This window comes from Tupaia chinensis, unplaced genomic scaffold (assembly GCF_000334495.1).
Source record: "Tupaia chinensis unplaced genomic scaffold, TupChi_1.0 Scaffold000359_1, whole genome shotgun sequence".
NCBI lineage: Eukaryota > Metazoa > Chordata > Mammalia > Scandentia > Tupaiidae > Tupaia > Tupaia belangeri.
In genome coordinates, this window is record NW_006159855.1 from 2,643,777 (window position 1) to 2,659,167 (window position 15,391).

General features: G+C 51.1%; 1 protein-coding gene across 1 annotated transcript in view; it reads left to right on the top strand.

Annotated features, from left to right (window-relative positions):
• The window catches only part of SLC28A1 (solute carrier family 28 member 1), a 44,402-nt gene that overhangs the window by 8,383 nt on the left and 20,628 nt on the right, over positions 1-15,391 (top strand). The window contains exons 6-8 of the mRNA XM_006152846.3: positions 3,787-3,928; positions 5,417-5,530; positions 8,203-8,280. Of these exons, the coding sequence (XP_006152908.1) occupies positions 3,787-3,928; positions 5,417-5,530; positions 8,203-8,280 (334 nt within the window). The remainder of the gene's footprint in view (positions 1-3,786; positions 3,929-5,416; positions 5,531-8,202; positions 8,281-15,391) is intronic.

Below are 15,391 nucleotides of genomic sequence, written 5' to 3' on the forward strand. Positions count from 1 at the left end.
GTGCCCTATAGCGAAAAAACCTCTCCAAAAAATAAATAAATAAATAAATAAATAAAAATAAAAAAAAAAATGTCCAGAATAGGGACCAGCAGATGACATAATAGCTACGTTGCTGGACTCCCATGTAGTTGACCACAGTTTGAGTCCCAGACCCAGTGGCTTAAACTCACTCCAGGCGCGTGTGCATGTGTGCCGAAGATCCCGAGAGGAGAATGGAGGAGAAGGGATTGCGGTGTGGCCATCTCTCTGGGGGATGACTTCTCGCTTTCTGTCTCTCTGTTTCTCTCTGTCTTTCTGGTGAGCACACACGCCCCCTATAGCAAAAACCTCTCCAAAAAAAAAGTGCAGAATAGGCAAATTTATATAGAGACTAGATTGGTGATTACCAGGAACTGGGGGTGGGGAGGGGAGGGCTGAACAGGTGACAACTAGTGACAGACATTGACCAGAGATTCAAGGTTTCTCCTTGGGTTGATAAAAATGTTCTAGTAGTGTAGAAATGTTTGCACAGATCTATGGCTACATTAAAAACCACAACCATAGACTTTAAGTAAGCAAATTGTATGGTATGTGAATTTGGTTTCAATGAAGCTGTTAAAACAAAAACCAAAACCCCAAAAATACATGCATTTGATTTGGGCTTCCAGTCAAGATGGGGTGACAAAGGACCAGGTTTATCTTCCCACTGGAAACTAATAAAAAATAGGAACAAATAAATGAAACAAGACCTTAAGGCACTGGACGTCAGGCATTGAAGGACAGTGATCCTTTCGAAACAGAAAACACAGCCCAGGGGAGGGGAATTGCAGAAGGAGGAGCAGATCCCTGAATGAAGAGACAGAGTTAGAACTCTGGGGATGCCTAGGCAGCTAGAGTTCACACTGCAGGGCCCCAGGGAGGTAGAGCTACGCAGAGAAAACTCAGGACATGCAGAGTTCTCCCCGAACATTCCGTGTAGCCTAAATCAGGGAATGCATATGACAAAACTACCCAAAGCCTAGTGAACATGTCCACCCACAGAATGAGAGGGAAGGAATTGTGCCTGGTATCACACAGAGCCAAGAGTAATGTCTCTTCCCAACAGTCAAAATGGAAAACCTCATAGTTCACAGGGCACTAAGGGGATGTTGGGCAAGCCAGTGGCGTGGTGGCTAAGGCAGCTGGATCCCACCTGGTTGGCTACACAGTTTGATCCCAGACCCAACAGCTTGAGAAACATACCAGGTACATGTATGTGCATGCCAGAAATCCCAAAAAGATGGAGACATGGAGGAGAAAGGATTGTGGCATGACCATATTCTTTTGGGGATGCCTTCTCTCTCTGTCTCTGTCTCTGTCTCTCTCTCTGGTGAGTATATGTGCCATGTGCCAAATTAAAAAAAAACACAGGTTGTACAAAGGAATGAACAACATGGAAAATGGTAATTATATGAGTAAATACAATGACTTTTTCTTACTATTTAAAAAGGGATTTTGGCATGGCCATCCCCCCGGGGGGTGATTTCTTGCTTTCTACCTCTCTGTCTCTCTGTCTTTCTGGTGAGCGCACGTGACCTATAGCAACCCCCCTCTCCCCCCCAAAAAAGTAATATGTTTACTTACAAGGCAAGAATAATAGCATACTGTGGAGTTTATATTATATGTAGAAGTAAATAACAGCAGTACAAATGCCAGGATGGAAGAAATTAAATTATGCTGTTGTAAGGGTTTTTTTTATAAACTATATGTGAAGTAGTATAACATCACTTGGAGGTGGACTGTGATGAGTTAAAGATGTGTACTATACGTGCTAAAGCAACCACTAAAAAAAGACTAGAAAGACATACAACTAAAAAGTGGAAAAAAAGGAGAATTATTCAGGCCAGCCAGTGGTGTGGTGGCTAAGGTGCTAGATCCCACATGACCGACTTTGTAGTTCGACCTGGCAACCTGAAAAACACACTGGGCATGTGTGCCTGCCAAGTCTGGAGAGAAGAATGGAAGAGAAGGGATTGTGGTGTGGCCATACTCCCCGGGAAGTGATTTCTCACTTTCCCTCTCTTCTTGTCTCTCCATCTGTCTGTCTCTCTGGTGAGCGAACACGCCCTATAGCAAAAGCTAAAAGCAAACAAATGAAACAGGAGAATCATTTTTAAAAAGATGGTAGAAAAATAAGGGCAGCTGGTGGTGTGGTGGTAAAGGCAGTTGGATCCCAGATGGCCTACTGCATGGTTCAAGTCCTGGGTCCAGTAGCTTCAGAAACACACTGGGGGAGAGGGGTATGCACGTATAGCCCAAAATCCCAAGAGGAGAATGAAGAAGGGGTTGCAGTGTGGTCGTTCCCCCTGGAGACTGATTTCTCACTTTCTCTCTCACTCGCTTCAGCAAACCTAGGAATGAACCGTCGGTGCATGCAAAAACATGAGAGAATCTCAACATAATTACACCGATTGAAAGACATTAGACACAGAGGAATACGTACTGTACAGGTCTATTTATATAAAATCCTAGAACATGCAGACTAATCTAGTGTCAGAAAGCAGATCAGTTGCCTGGGGACAGGGAGGGAGATAAGAAATGACAAGGAGTACAAGGAAAGTTCAGGAGTGACAGATATGTTCACTGCCTTGATTGCAGGGAGAGTTTCATGTGTGCGTATCTACGTCGAAACTTAACAAACTGTGCACCACCATCAATGCATACGGTTTGTTATATGCCAAGCATACCTCTGACAAAGCTGTTACAAGAAAACACCCCAAACATACCTTTAGGTTTTTATCGAGTAGGTTGACTTTAAGAAAAGTAATAAAGAAGCCTGTAGGTGGCGTGGTGGTTAAGGCACTGGACTCCCACATGGCTGACTGAGGTTCAAGTCCTGGACCTGGCAACTTGCTTTCTCACTTTCCCTCTCTCTCTCTTTGCTAAAATTGAACCACAGTAATAATGAATAATATAAAATTAAATAATTTTGGAAACCAGCAGATGGCATAATGGTTACGTTGCTAGACTCATACATAGTCAACTGCAGTTTGAGTCCTGGACCCAGTGGCTTAAAACTTACGTTGGGCGTGTGTGTGTGTGCGTGAGTGCCCAAAATCCCAAGAGGAGAATGGAAGAGAAGAAATTGCAGCGTGGCCTTCCCGCCTGTGGGTTGATTTCTCACTTTTGGTCTCTCTGTCTTTGGTGAGTACATACGCCCTGTGGCAAAAATATCTCTTAAAAAAATAAAAAAAGAAATAAGAGATTTTTGCCTTAGGGCCCAAGTACTCTTGGGAGACAGAAGGAGAGAGAGAGAGAAAAACAGAGATAGTGAGAGGGAAAGTGAGAAATCACTGCCCAGGAGGCATGGCCATGCCACAATCTCTTCTCCTCCATTCTCCTTTCAGGATCTTGGGCACGCATGCACACGCACCCAGCATGATTTTCAAAGCTCTAGGTCTGGGACTTGAACTGTGGTTGGCCTTATGGAAGTTCAGTGATGTAACCCTGATGCCATCTGCTGGCCCCCATATCCTCTTATTTAATCTTCTCAGCAACCTAGAGTAATAGGGTCTCTGGTTTCATTTGACCCATGAGGAAACTCAGAGAGGCTAGGTGATCTGCCTGAGGTCACATAGCTAGACCAGTACTTCCAGCATCTGACTCCAGAGCTGGCACCCCATCCCCTGTGCTGTGCTCTCTCTCCTCCTCCCAGTCCCGAGCACCCTTTCTCTGGGTGCTACTGTGCGCGTACACAGGAGTTGGGAACGTGAGGTAGAGGTGTAGAGAATGAGAGTGACAGCTGTCTGTCTGCCCCTCTGCCTGCAGGAGTCTCATCCTTGCTGCTTGCCTGGGCCTGGGCCTGTGGCTGTCTCTGGACACTTCCCAGCGGCCTGAACAGCTGGTGTCCTTTGTGGGGATCTGCATGTTCCTCCTCCTCCTCTTTGCCTGCTCCAAGCATCGCAGCGCAGTGAGTGCTTAACTTCAAGCCCAGGGCTAGAAGTGAGCGGGAGCCCCTTTCTCCTGCCCCCCAGACTGGGCAGATGTGCCTGGTGGGTGAATCCGGGGGCTCAGAGCTAGAGCAAGAGCAGTGTGCATCAGGACAGCTCCTGTGAGGCTGGTGAGGGGGAGTCTAGGACGAGCCCCCACGTGGGCTGTCACCTCCCTCAGCTGGAGTCTGAGCAGGGCAGGGGGTGCTGCCTCAGGAGACCTGCCTGGTGCCTTTGCACACTCAGAGGCACGAGGGGCGTTTGTGTCCTTGGCCACGTGTTCTTGTCCTCTGATCAGTCCAAGCCTGGTCGTCACGTCTGTAGACTTGGGAGCCACCTCCCACCCCAGAGCACATAGAACCAGAGTTCCAGAGACTGTCCGAGGAGCCAAGGCTTTCCTGGACTCACTGGTGTAAAATAGTGGCTGTCAAAGTCTGCTCCCCAGGCCAGCAGCTTCAGCATCACTGTGGAACTTGTTAGAAATACCAATTCATGGGGCCAGCGGATGGTGTAGTGGTTAGGTTGCTGGATTCCCACATAGCTGACTACGGTTAGACTCCTGGACCTGGAGGCTTGAGAATCATGCCGGGTGCATGTGCATGCATGCCTAAGATCCTGGAAGGAGAATGGAGGAGAAGAGATTGCAGCATAGCTATCCCTTCTGGGGGGTGATTTCTCACTTTCCTTCTCACCGTCTCTGTCTCTCTCTCTCTTCCTGGTGAAAGCACATGTCCTAAGGCAAAACAAACAAACAAACAAGCAAATAATAAATAAATAAATTCATAGCCCTATCGTAGACCTACAGAGTCAGAAACCCAGCAGCAAGGCCTAGCTAAAGCGTCCATCTGCACATTCCAGAGTCCCTGCCTGCACGCCCCTGGTTGGGCCTGCCAGTCTGGGCAGATAGACCCTCTCTCTTTCTCTCTCCCCGTCTGTGGTCTGTGGCTGAGCAACCAGTCCCTGGTATCAGGACCTCTCCTTTTTCCTGGGGTGGCTACTACCTCCCCCAGGCTATGGCCACACCTTGCAGGAGCTGGCAGTGCAACCCTGAGCTTAGGGGTCACTGCTAAGGGATCATTAAGAGCTGAGAATGAACAGCAGCCCTAAGGAACCTGCTCCCCTCTGCGCAGGAGATGATGAGTGGAGATGAGATTGGGTGGGCCTTGCCTGTGGAGGAGCTGAGGAGGCTGGGTAGACAGGTCACACTCAGTGGAGAGGAAACAGGAGCTCAGGTCCCGAGCTTGGACGCAGGGTCTAAGTGCCGTGGCATGTCCGAGGCTGCACCCGCCCTGCCCAGGGCAGGGAGTGACTGTTGGCAACAGGCCAGGGCTCTGACTGGGTCTGCCCCAACCGCACAGCTGGCCCAAAGCTCCTGGCACCCCTTAGCAGCCCTATGTCGTCTCCGCCATCCTGTTAACCTGTGGATTCCCTGCGAACTGAGCTCACCAGGACCTGCTTTTGGGTGGCAGGTGTCCTGGCGGGCTGTGTTCTGGGGCCTTGGGATGCAGTTTGCACTTGGACTCTTCGTCATCAGAACAGAACCAGGGTTCGTCGCGTTCCAGTGGCTGGGCAACCAGATCCAGGTATGCACATGGGCCTCCTCCCAGAGCATCGGAGGTTGCCAAGAAACGGAGGGGAAGCCATGGAGTTAGGGGGAAGGTGGGTGCAGCCATAGGGAAGGCTGGGAGCAGGAGGGCAGGTGTGGACTGGGGCCCTGGACCAGGTGGGCGGCTGGGGGCTGGGCAGAGCAGCTGCTGCTTTCCTCGTCTGGCCCTGCCGACCCAGCCAGAGTGGTGCTTTGAGAGACTGAGTCATATATGGAGGAGATCCCAGACAGAGAGGCCTGCAGCAGGCACCAGTGATCTCAAAATGATTACAGTTAAAGGTGTGAAAAAAACCCACAATTAATTTACTTAGTGTGTGTGTGCACGCGCATGTGTGTATACATACGTTTAAAAGTAATGTTTGTTGAAGTTATACTCTTTTATTCAAATTTTAATTGTGAAATATACGTAACATTTAGCATTTTTTTTTTATTAAGATTTTTGCCATAGGGCACAGGTGCTCACAGAGAGAGACAGTAAAAGAGAAAGTGAGATATCACCTCCCAAGGGGGATGGCCCTGCCACAATCCCTGCTGCTCCATTCTCATCCTGAGATTTTGGGCACACATATGCATGCGCCTGGAGTGATTTTTTTAAAAAAGAATTATTTATTTATTAATTTATTTTAATTTGACCAGAGAGAGATAGAGAGGGAGGGAAAGTGAGAAAGCAAGCCACCAGGTCCAGGACTCGAATCGTGGTTGGCCGTGTGGGAGTGTCCAGCGCCTTAACCACCAAAGCCACTTGCTGGTCCCCCTGGTGTGATTTTTAAGCTTCTAGGTCTGAGACTCGAACCATGGTCAGCCATGTGGGAGTCTGGCATCTTAACCACTACACCACCTGCTGACCTTGCATTTTAGCTATTTTTAAGTGCTATTAAGTTCATACATGTTGTGTAACCATTACAATTTTCTTTCTTAAAATTTTATATTTTTTAAAAAGTTTTATTTCTTCCGTGAGAGAGAGAAAGAGAGAATCCCCAGTAGGGTCTTTACTCCGTCATCTGCCACGAGCCTCAGATGGCCTGGGTCACATACACACATACACCTGGTCTGTGCTCAGGGAGGTCTCAGGACATACACCGAGGACTCTTCCTATGTGGGTCCAGTTTCGTTATTGCTGCACCGCCACCTCACCGTGGATTTCCTTTCTAAAATATAAATTATCGAGGACACGAGTTAATTCCCTACTCACCTCCCTCACGTCAGCTTGCATTTGCATGTGCTCTGTGTAGGGTAAAACCAGGGGATCCTGTGTGTCGGGACTGTGTCCACCTGCTGGCCTCGCTGCTGACATCTGTGTGGCTATTGTGGAGGACTAGACTGAGAGCTGCTGCTCTGGACCGTCCCTGTATTATAGACGAGAGGTCTGGCCAAGAGAAGTGACTCGTCCCTATAGTCACCTCACAAGTTCAGGACCTAAACACAGCTCTCCCATTTGAGTCCTGCAGCTGGACTTGAACATCAAGGGTACAAGCCTGGGGTGGAGACATGACTGGGAAAGACGGTGCCATTGGTTATCAGGGGTCAGAGCAAGCACAAAGGCCTGACCTTTGACATGTCTCGTATATTCTCTTCCTCCATTGTCCTAACAATGCTCATCTCAAAGTATTTCTTTTTCTTTTTTTCTTTCTTTCTTTTTTTTTTTTTTTTTGGTCATAGGGGCACATGCACTTACTAGAAAGGAAGAGAGAGAGAGGGAAAGTGAGAAAGCACCCACCAGGGGGATGGCCATGCCACAATCCCTTCTCCTCCATTCTCCTCTCAGGATTTTGGACATGCATGCATGTGCACCTGGCGTGATTTTCAAGCTGCTGGGTCTGGGACTTGAATGGTAGTGGGTCGTATGGGAGTCCAGCACCTTAACCACCTGCTGGCTCCCCCAGGTATTTCTTTAAAATTGAGGGGGCTGGCCCTGGAGCCTAGTGGTTAAGGGAAATAGATCACACATTCCTGACTGTGGTTCAAGTCCCCGCCTTGGTGGCACATGTGTGCCCCAAATCCTGACCTGATGGAGAAATAGAGGAGAGGGGCTGTGTCTTTCTCCCTCCCTGTCTCTGTCTCTGGAGAGCACATGTACCTTCTGGTAATTAAAAAAATAATAATAATTTTTTAAATTTCGGTTATTATTTATTTTTAATTTAAAATAATTATTTAATTTTACTTATTGTTGTTATTATTTTTAAAATTTGACTAGAGGGAGGCAGAGGAAAAGGAAAGTGAGAAAACAAGTGCCCAGGTCAGGGACTTGAACTGCAGTCAGCCATGCAGGAGTCCAGCGCCTTAAACACCGTGCCATCTGCTGGCCCCAATAATTAATTTTAAAAATAAAAATATTTAGAAATAAAATTGACCAAAAAGGATTCTCTTGTGGAGAATGTGCCTAGAAGGAGCAAGTGCCCACCTGTGGCTTTGGCAGATGTTGCCAGGGGACACACAGCGGCACCACACACTGGGGGTGGGTTGGGGGGGTACACGATGACTGTGTCCGGGGCCAACCTGTTGAGGCAGAAAGGCAGCGGAGGCGTTCCTCACCCCCATGAGGAGCAGGCCAGCTCCTCCCCTAGCCCCAGCCTGTTTCTCCTGCCGCCCTGGCCAGCGCCCTCCTTCTCGGAGCCTCACTCCCGTTTTGTTTTGTTCTCTTTTTTCCAGGTCTTCCTGAGCTACACCAAGGCCGGCTCCAGCTTCGTGTTTGGAGAAGCTCTAGTCAGGGATGTCTTTGCCTTTCAGGTCAGCACGACTATGGGTCCCAAAGGCCATTAGCAGTGGCTACCCACCCACGACCGGCTGGTGGGCGTCAGAGACCCTGGCTGGGCCGGGCTGAGGTGGAGGGTGGGGCAGGCCGAGGGGCAGGGAGGGGCCTGGAGGAGAAGAGGGGCCTGGAGGAGCTGAGGGACCAGGCCACATAAAGGGAAGGGCACCTGTCGGGAAGCTGGCTACCGGGAAGCCGAGGAACCCCAGCCTCAGGCCCAAGAGGGCCCAGCAATGCTGAATCACCTGGTGATAGGGTGTTACTAGATTTTGTACCATTTGGAAAAGTAAGACATTTCTATGTTCTTCTTCTTAAAGATGAGCCCCCAAATTATAGAATTTCTAGGAGGCTGAGGACAAAAAGCTGGGGTTGAGGGCCTTTCCTTTGGAGACCTTGATCTCTGATATGCTGCAGAAACTCTGGGCCTATGCTGGACCATTTCCAGAAATCCTTAGGCTCTCTCAGGGTATACGCTCAAGGCCCCTGGCAGGTTCCCTCTGCCAGGAAACCGGCCCTTATTAGCCAGCTGCAATCCGTCACTCCCTCCTCCGCACCCTCTGAGACCTTCAGTCCCTTCCTTTCTCTCTCGCTCCCTCCCTCTTCCTTCCATCCATTAAAAATATATTGTGCACCCCCACAGTGCAAAATAGTACAGGGAAAGTCAAGAGAAAGATGCTCTTTCAAAGACCTGGAGGTCTAGTGGTAGAACCCCAGCCCTAACTTAAAGCCAGGTGACTGAAGCTCTGTGTGCTACCGTGGACTACTTCGCTGACCTGGGTGGGGCTGCGGCTACATTTCTTCGTTCTCCAACTAACTGCCCAAGCGCCTGAATGCCTTTTTCAGAAAGAACTCCAGTGTAGTCCTGCTCTTCCTGCCTCTCACCCAAGTCGTCCAAGTCCCAAGACTCACTCTAGGCTTAAGTGCCACTTCCGAATGCCAGGCAGAGAGAGAGCTAGTGCCCTGCGCACCCCACAAGTGGGCCCTGCTTTCTTTCCTTCCTTCCTCTCTCCCTTCCTTCCTTCCTTCTTTCCTGTCTTCCTTTCTTTTTTCTCTTTCTTTCTTTTTGAGATTTTTGCTATAGGGTCTAGAGAGACAGAGAGACAGAAAGCGAGAAATCACCCCCCAGGGAGATGGCCATGCCACAGTCCTTTCTCTTCCAGTCTCTTCTTGGGATCTTGGACACACACACAAGTGCCCATGGTAAGGTTCAAGCCACTGGGTCCGGCTCGAACTGCAGTGGGACATGTGGGACTCCAGTGTCTCAACCATCATGCTACCTGCTGGCCCCTGGCCCTGCTTTTCTGCCACTGGTGCCAGGGTACCATGAAGACCTGTGTTCCCCACTGTGGCATGTCCCGGCCCACCATCACCTTAGAGCTGTCATGCAGGACCTCGTGCACGGGTTCCAGAGTTTCTACTTTTTATCTTTTCTCTGGCCACTGTTCCAGAGTCTCCCCACCTGCTAGGGTATTAGACACAGGAAGTTTTCAGCCTAAGCCAGAGACTTGGCCAAGGACTTTGGGGTTGGTGTTGAGCTGAGTCGTTAGTTGAGACCATCCTGCCTCTGACTCTGACCTCCAGTGAACCTCGGTGTCTATGGTACCAGCAGATTGGGGACTATCCATTCCCCTCAAGGACTTCTAGAAAGATCAGCCCTTAGAAGAAAGGGAGGGCACCAAAGTCCTGTCTTCTCAGCAGTTTTCCTGGCCCTGGGCAGATCTGCCCACCCACCAGTTTTGTGTGGAGAGGATATTGGGAGGCCCCAAAGGCCCCCTAACATTGGCCCCTTAGGGTAACACAGGGCTCCTCCCTTCATATTAGCATAACCAAGTGGGGCCACCCAAGATTTCAGGGAAGAGCAGTGAAGATCTGCCTGAGGATGACATCTGTGTCCACCCACACTCAGGAGTCCAGTCGGCTGTTCCCACTTTTTTTTTTTAAGAGAGATTTTTACTATAGGGCGTGTGTACTCACCAGAGTGACACAGGAAGGGAAAAGCCCCCCTCAGGGAGGGCTGCCATCCCTTCTACTCCTGGGATTTCGGGCATGCATGCACATATGCCCAGTGTGAGTTTCAAGCCACCAAGTCTGGGACTCGAACTGTGTTCAGCCGTGTGGGAATCCAGCACCTTAACCACCTGCTGGCCCTAGCTGCTCTCACTTTATAAACACGGCGGTTCTACCTGCCTGAGCAGCGGGGTCCCCGTGCAGTAAGAAAGGCACACATGAAAGTGCGTGAGGAGTCCCTACAGGAACAGGGGGGAAGATCCCCTGAGGAGGTGGCATCTGACATGAAGCTTCAGGACAGCAGAGATGGGGACACGTGGAGTGAGGCAGGAAGAGGAAACAGCCTGGGCAGAGTTGTGGGTGAGAACAGGCTGGCATGCCCGGTGCAGGGCCTGGCTCAGTTCGACAGGCACGTAGGCTGTTTCAAAAAGGGAAGTGGAAGTCTCGTTGGCCAAAGAAGCAGGGGAGGGGCCCGCTGGTGGCGTGGTAGGTAGGGCGTCTGGATCCCACATGTCTGTGTGAGTTGAATCCTGGACCTGGGCAACTTGAAAAACACACAGGGCACGTGAGTGCCTGCCCCAAATCCCGAGAGGGATATGGAGGAAAAGGGACTGTGGCATGGCCATCCCCCAGGAGATGATTTCTTTCTCTCTTTCGCTCTCTCCCTACTCCAGTGAGCACACGTACCCTAGAGCAAAACTAAGCAAACAAACAAAAAGCTGGGAAGAGGTGCTGGCAGGCCAACCAGCTGCCGTCCTCAGAGCGAGTCCCCCGTCCACTTCCCAACACCCACCTGCCCCACGTCGCTCTTGGTAGTTGCGGGTCTGCTGCCTGGCGTGTGTCAGTCATGTTCCCTCCCTCCTTCCCTCCCTGCCTGGAAGGATGTATACACACCAGCTGCATCTCTCCCGGATTCACCTTGGGGACGGTAAGTTCCTAGACCATCGGTACTAGGGAGGAGCGAGTGTTTCCCTTCGTGTTCCAGGTGGTCCATCAGCCCGGGCAGGAGCGGTGAGCGCTGCAGTCCCTGGGCAGTTAGGGCAGAACCAGAGCGAGACCCCGGACTGGCTCCCAGTCAAGGGATGTTTTCATCCTCATGCTGTGAGAACCGGTGGTGGTATGTCTGTCCTCTAAATACAAAAAGCAAGGCGAGCTCCGTGGCGTGGTAGTTAGAGCAGCTGAATCCCACATGGCCAACTACGCAGTCTGAATTCTGGACTCTGCAGCTTGGAAAACACCAGGTGCATGTGTCAACGTGCCCAAAATCCCCCAAAGAGGAAGAGATGGAGAAAGGATTGTGACACAACCATGCCCCGTTGAGGCGTGCTGTCTCCTCCCCATCTCTCTGTCTTTCTGGGAGAGCTCACATACCCTTTGGCAAACAATAAAAAAATAAATACAGAAAGCATAATGTTCATAATTTTTAAATACATGAATGGTAGCAAAAGACTTTGAGATTAGATGTTCAGATAAGAGAAAAGTAAGAGGGACCAGCAGTTGGCGTAATGGCTATGTTGCTGGACTCCCATGTAGTTGACCACGGTTGGAGTCCTGGACCCAGTGGCTTAAACTCACGTCAGGTGCATATACGTGTGTGCCCAAGATCCTGAGAGGAGGATGGAGGAGAAGAGATTGCGGTGTGGCCATCCCCCCTGGGGGGCGATTTTTCACTCTCTGCTCTGTCTCTGTCTTTCTGGCGAGTGCACATGCCCTATAGCAAAAACCTCTCCAAAAAAAGAGAGAGAGAGAGAAGTAAGAAGGGAGTTGAGTTTATCATTAACCAACTTCAGCAATTCCTAGCCAAACATTAGCAATTTCCTGGGCACAGATGCCCTGTCGCCTGGACAAATTTCTGGTCAGCATATTGGCCAATGGCATTCGAGCAGAGCTGGGCCAGATGTGGCTCTTTTGACATTAGACAAAAGAGCCACAAATTCACTCTCACAGAATTTAATTTACACACACCTCCCCACACCCTATAGCAAAATGAACACACACACACACATACACACACACACACACACTTTCCAAGTTTGGGACTTACCCTTGGATAGAGGTTGCTCTTCAACATAGGGCAGCCCCTTAGCCTAGTGATAAAGGGAGCTGATCCTCACATGGTTTGAATCCTGGCCCCAATGGCTTGAAACCCATGCATGTTTGTGTGCCCAAATCCTGACAAGACGGAGAAATGCAGGAAAAGCAGTTACAGTGTGACCATGCCCTGTAGGGGGTTCTCTCTCTCTCTCTCTCTCTCTCTGTCTCTCTCCAGTGATCACGAACTCCCTCTTGACAATTAAAAAAAAAAGAAGACAATGGTAGACTCGAGATTTCTCTCCATTCTTTCTGTGAGTCATATGAACTTCATCCAAGGCCTCTGGCCAGTTTCAGCCTGGGGAGGTCTTCTCTGAGCTCACTCACATTTTCAGAACCCAGGCTGCTTCCTGCTGGGCCACAGCCCAGCCCATCTCTTCTCCAGGAAGTAGAGTCTCCCTAGAGCCCTCACCCTTCCCTGGGCCTGGAGGCCAGCGGAGTTGACGGAGTTGACGTGGCAGTCACCTCCTGTGTGTCTCAGGTGGATTAATCCTTCCACCTTGGCCCCATCTCTCTGCTGGTAACTTTCCACACACATCACCCCTGCCCTCCCCCAGCGCCTCCTCCATCCTTCCTGGGTCTGGCTGACCCGTGAGCACTCACTCATCCTTCCACTCTGGCTCCAGCCCCTAGAACATGCACCCACCGATCTAGCTCAGCAGCACTGCTCAGATACTCTCCCTAGGGAACATGTAGGGTGAGGGGAGATACTTACAGCTCCAGGGGGGGTTCGAGGCATCTGCCCAGGGCAGACCACAATCCCCAGGGGTCAACAGTGCCACGTTTTTTGCATACACAAAAAGGGGAAACAAGATGAGGACTGAAAGGTGCCCTTGGATTTGGTGTTGAGGGGTCGCCAGTAACCTTCGCACAATTTCAGGGGCGAGAATGGGAAGAAATGGAGACCAGGGTAGGATTTTGGGAGGAGGGAGATGAGACAGTTGAGGCGGACGAGGTCTCTCTGGTGTGTAAGACAGATACAGGCATGAGGGGGCAGAGTGGTGAGGTCATTGTGGGCGAAGGGATGGCACACACAGGAAATTGGGACAGCCAGGAACCCCTGCCTCTGAACCTGGAGACCCTTCTGTGATCTGTGGGTGACGGTGGCTCAGAGCACATTGCAGCAGCTGCCTCTGAGGAATCTTCCAGCTCTGGGTTTCTCTGGCTCATTGTGACCTGGGGCTGATGACAGGGCATTGTCTTCAGTATTTGGGGGCCTGGGGACATGGGGGTTTGCTCAGAGAGCCCTGACCCAGCTCCCTCCAGGGAGTTTAGACCAGACTAGAACCTTGGTTCTCGGTGTGGTGTCCAGGCCAGCAGCACCGGCAACATCGGAAAGGCCCCATCTCCGGCTCTCATCATCAAGTCTGAAACTCTGGGGTGGGGCTCAATATGTACATGCCTAGCAAATTTCCCGATGCTGCTCATCCAGGGGCCATGCCTAGAGAGCCACTGGCCTGGAAAAGCCAGGCCTCCTTTCTTCCTCGAGTTGTGGTTCCAGCAGGGCCAGCCTGAAGGGCTGTTTGTACACAGCAGTTGTCAGGGTGCACGGCTCTTCCTTGAAAGGGATTGCCCTTGTCTGTCTGAGATGTTCTAACGAAAACCACAGACTGGTGGCTTATAAACCACAGGGCTTTCTTTCTCACAGTTCTGGAAGCTGAACGTCAGAGGCCAAGGTGCCAGCCAGGTCAGATTCTGGTGAAGGCCCCTTCTTAATGTGTCCTCACACGGCAAAGGGACGAGGGAGCTCTCTGCCAACTTTTTTTTTTTTTTTTTTTTTAATTTGGTAGAGGAGGTATGCCCTTGTCAGTGAAAGACAAGAAAGAGGGAGAGGGAGAGGGAGGACTCATCCCCAGTGCCGTATAGTCACGCTATAATCTCTTCATTTCTCTACCCGAGATCCCGGGCATGCGGGCACATGCACCCGGGCTGTTGTTCAAGCCGCCATTCGAGTTGTGTGATGGACCCTATGGGACACAAGTCCCTTGCCCACCAGGCCAGCCTCAGAACCTCTCTGATAAGGACACTGACCCCCTTCAGGAGAACTTCACCCTTACACTCTCATCACTCCCCAGAGGCCCTGCCTCCTAGTCTCATCACTTCGGGGACTGGGTTTCAGCGAATGGACCTGGGGGAGACGCAGACATTCAGGTTGCAGCGTCCCGAAAATCAGCGGGATAAGCCTCCAGGATGGCCACCCAGGGAGACCTTGTTGGGGTCATTGCAGGAGCTTGGCAGCCTGCCTGGTGGCCAGGAGGGACTTCTGCCTCCGCAGGTGTGCAGCCTCGGGCACACAGCCAGCACCCACAGTGAAGTGGGGACAGTTATGGCCATCAGAGTTGCTGAGGCTGTGAGTCACCACACCCTGGGCACCTGCCTACAGCAGGGCCTCACAGAGGCACAGCAGGGAACTCGAAGGCACTCACTTCCCTGAATTCCCTGGCAATACTCCCTGAGGGGCTGTCCCGTTCTGCCTTTTCACCAACCGACCGCAGGCTCGGTGAAACGTGTTCCTGGGCTGTGAGGCCTTTCTTAGCAAGAAAAATCCCACCTTCGAGTCAGAGCCACCTCTTTTCTCTTCCTTTCCCCTCCACTCCCTAGACAGTCACCACTTAATCCAAAACACGGCTTCCTTTCCACCCCAAAAACCCCCTCTCGCAGACTGAACGTGTCTCTTGGTTGCCACTGGGAGACGGTCACAGTTCTGCAGCCACCGGTCCTGCCACTCCGACAGTCCTTCCTGGCTCTGTCCTGCAGGCCGCCAGCTGCCGTGCAGTCCCTCACATGAGCAACTGGACGGCAGTCTAGACAGTACGTGATCCTCGCTGCGTCTCAGCCCCGGGGCGAGCACGGTGATGTCATCACACCCCGTGCTGAGGGCGTTCCCGGCCCCAGGCAGCTAGCGAGCAGTCACGGGGCAGGAAAAGCATTTCTGCGTTCCCTGGCAGGTGACATCCGTCCGCCACAGCAGTGACCTTGGTGACAGAGATG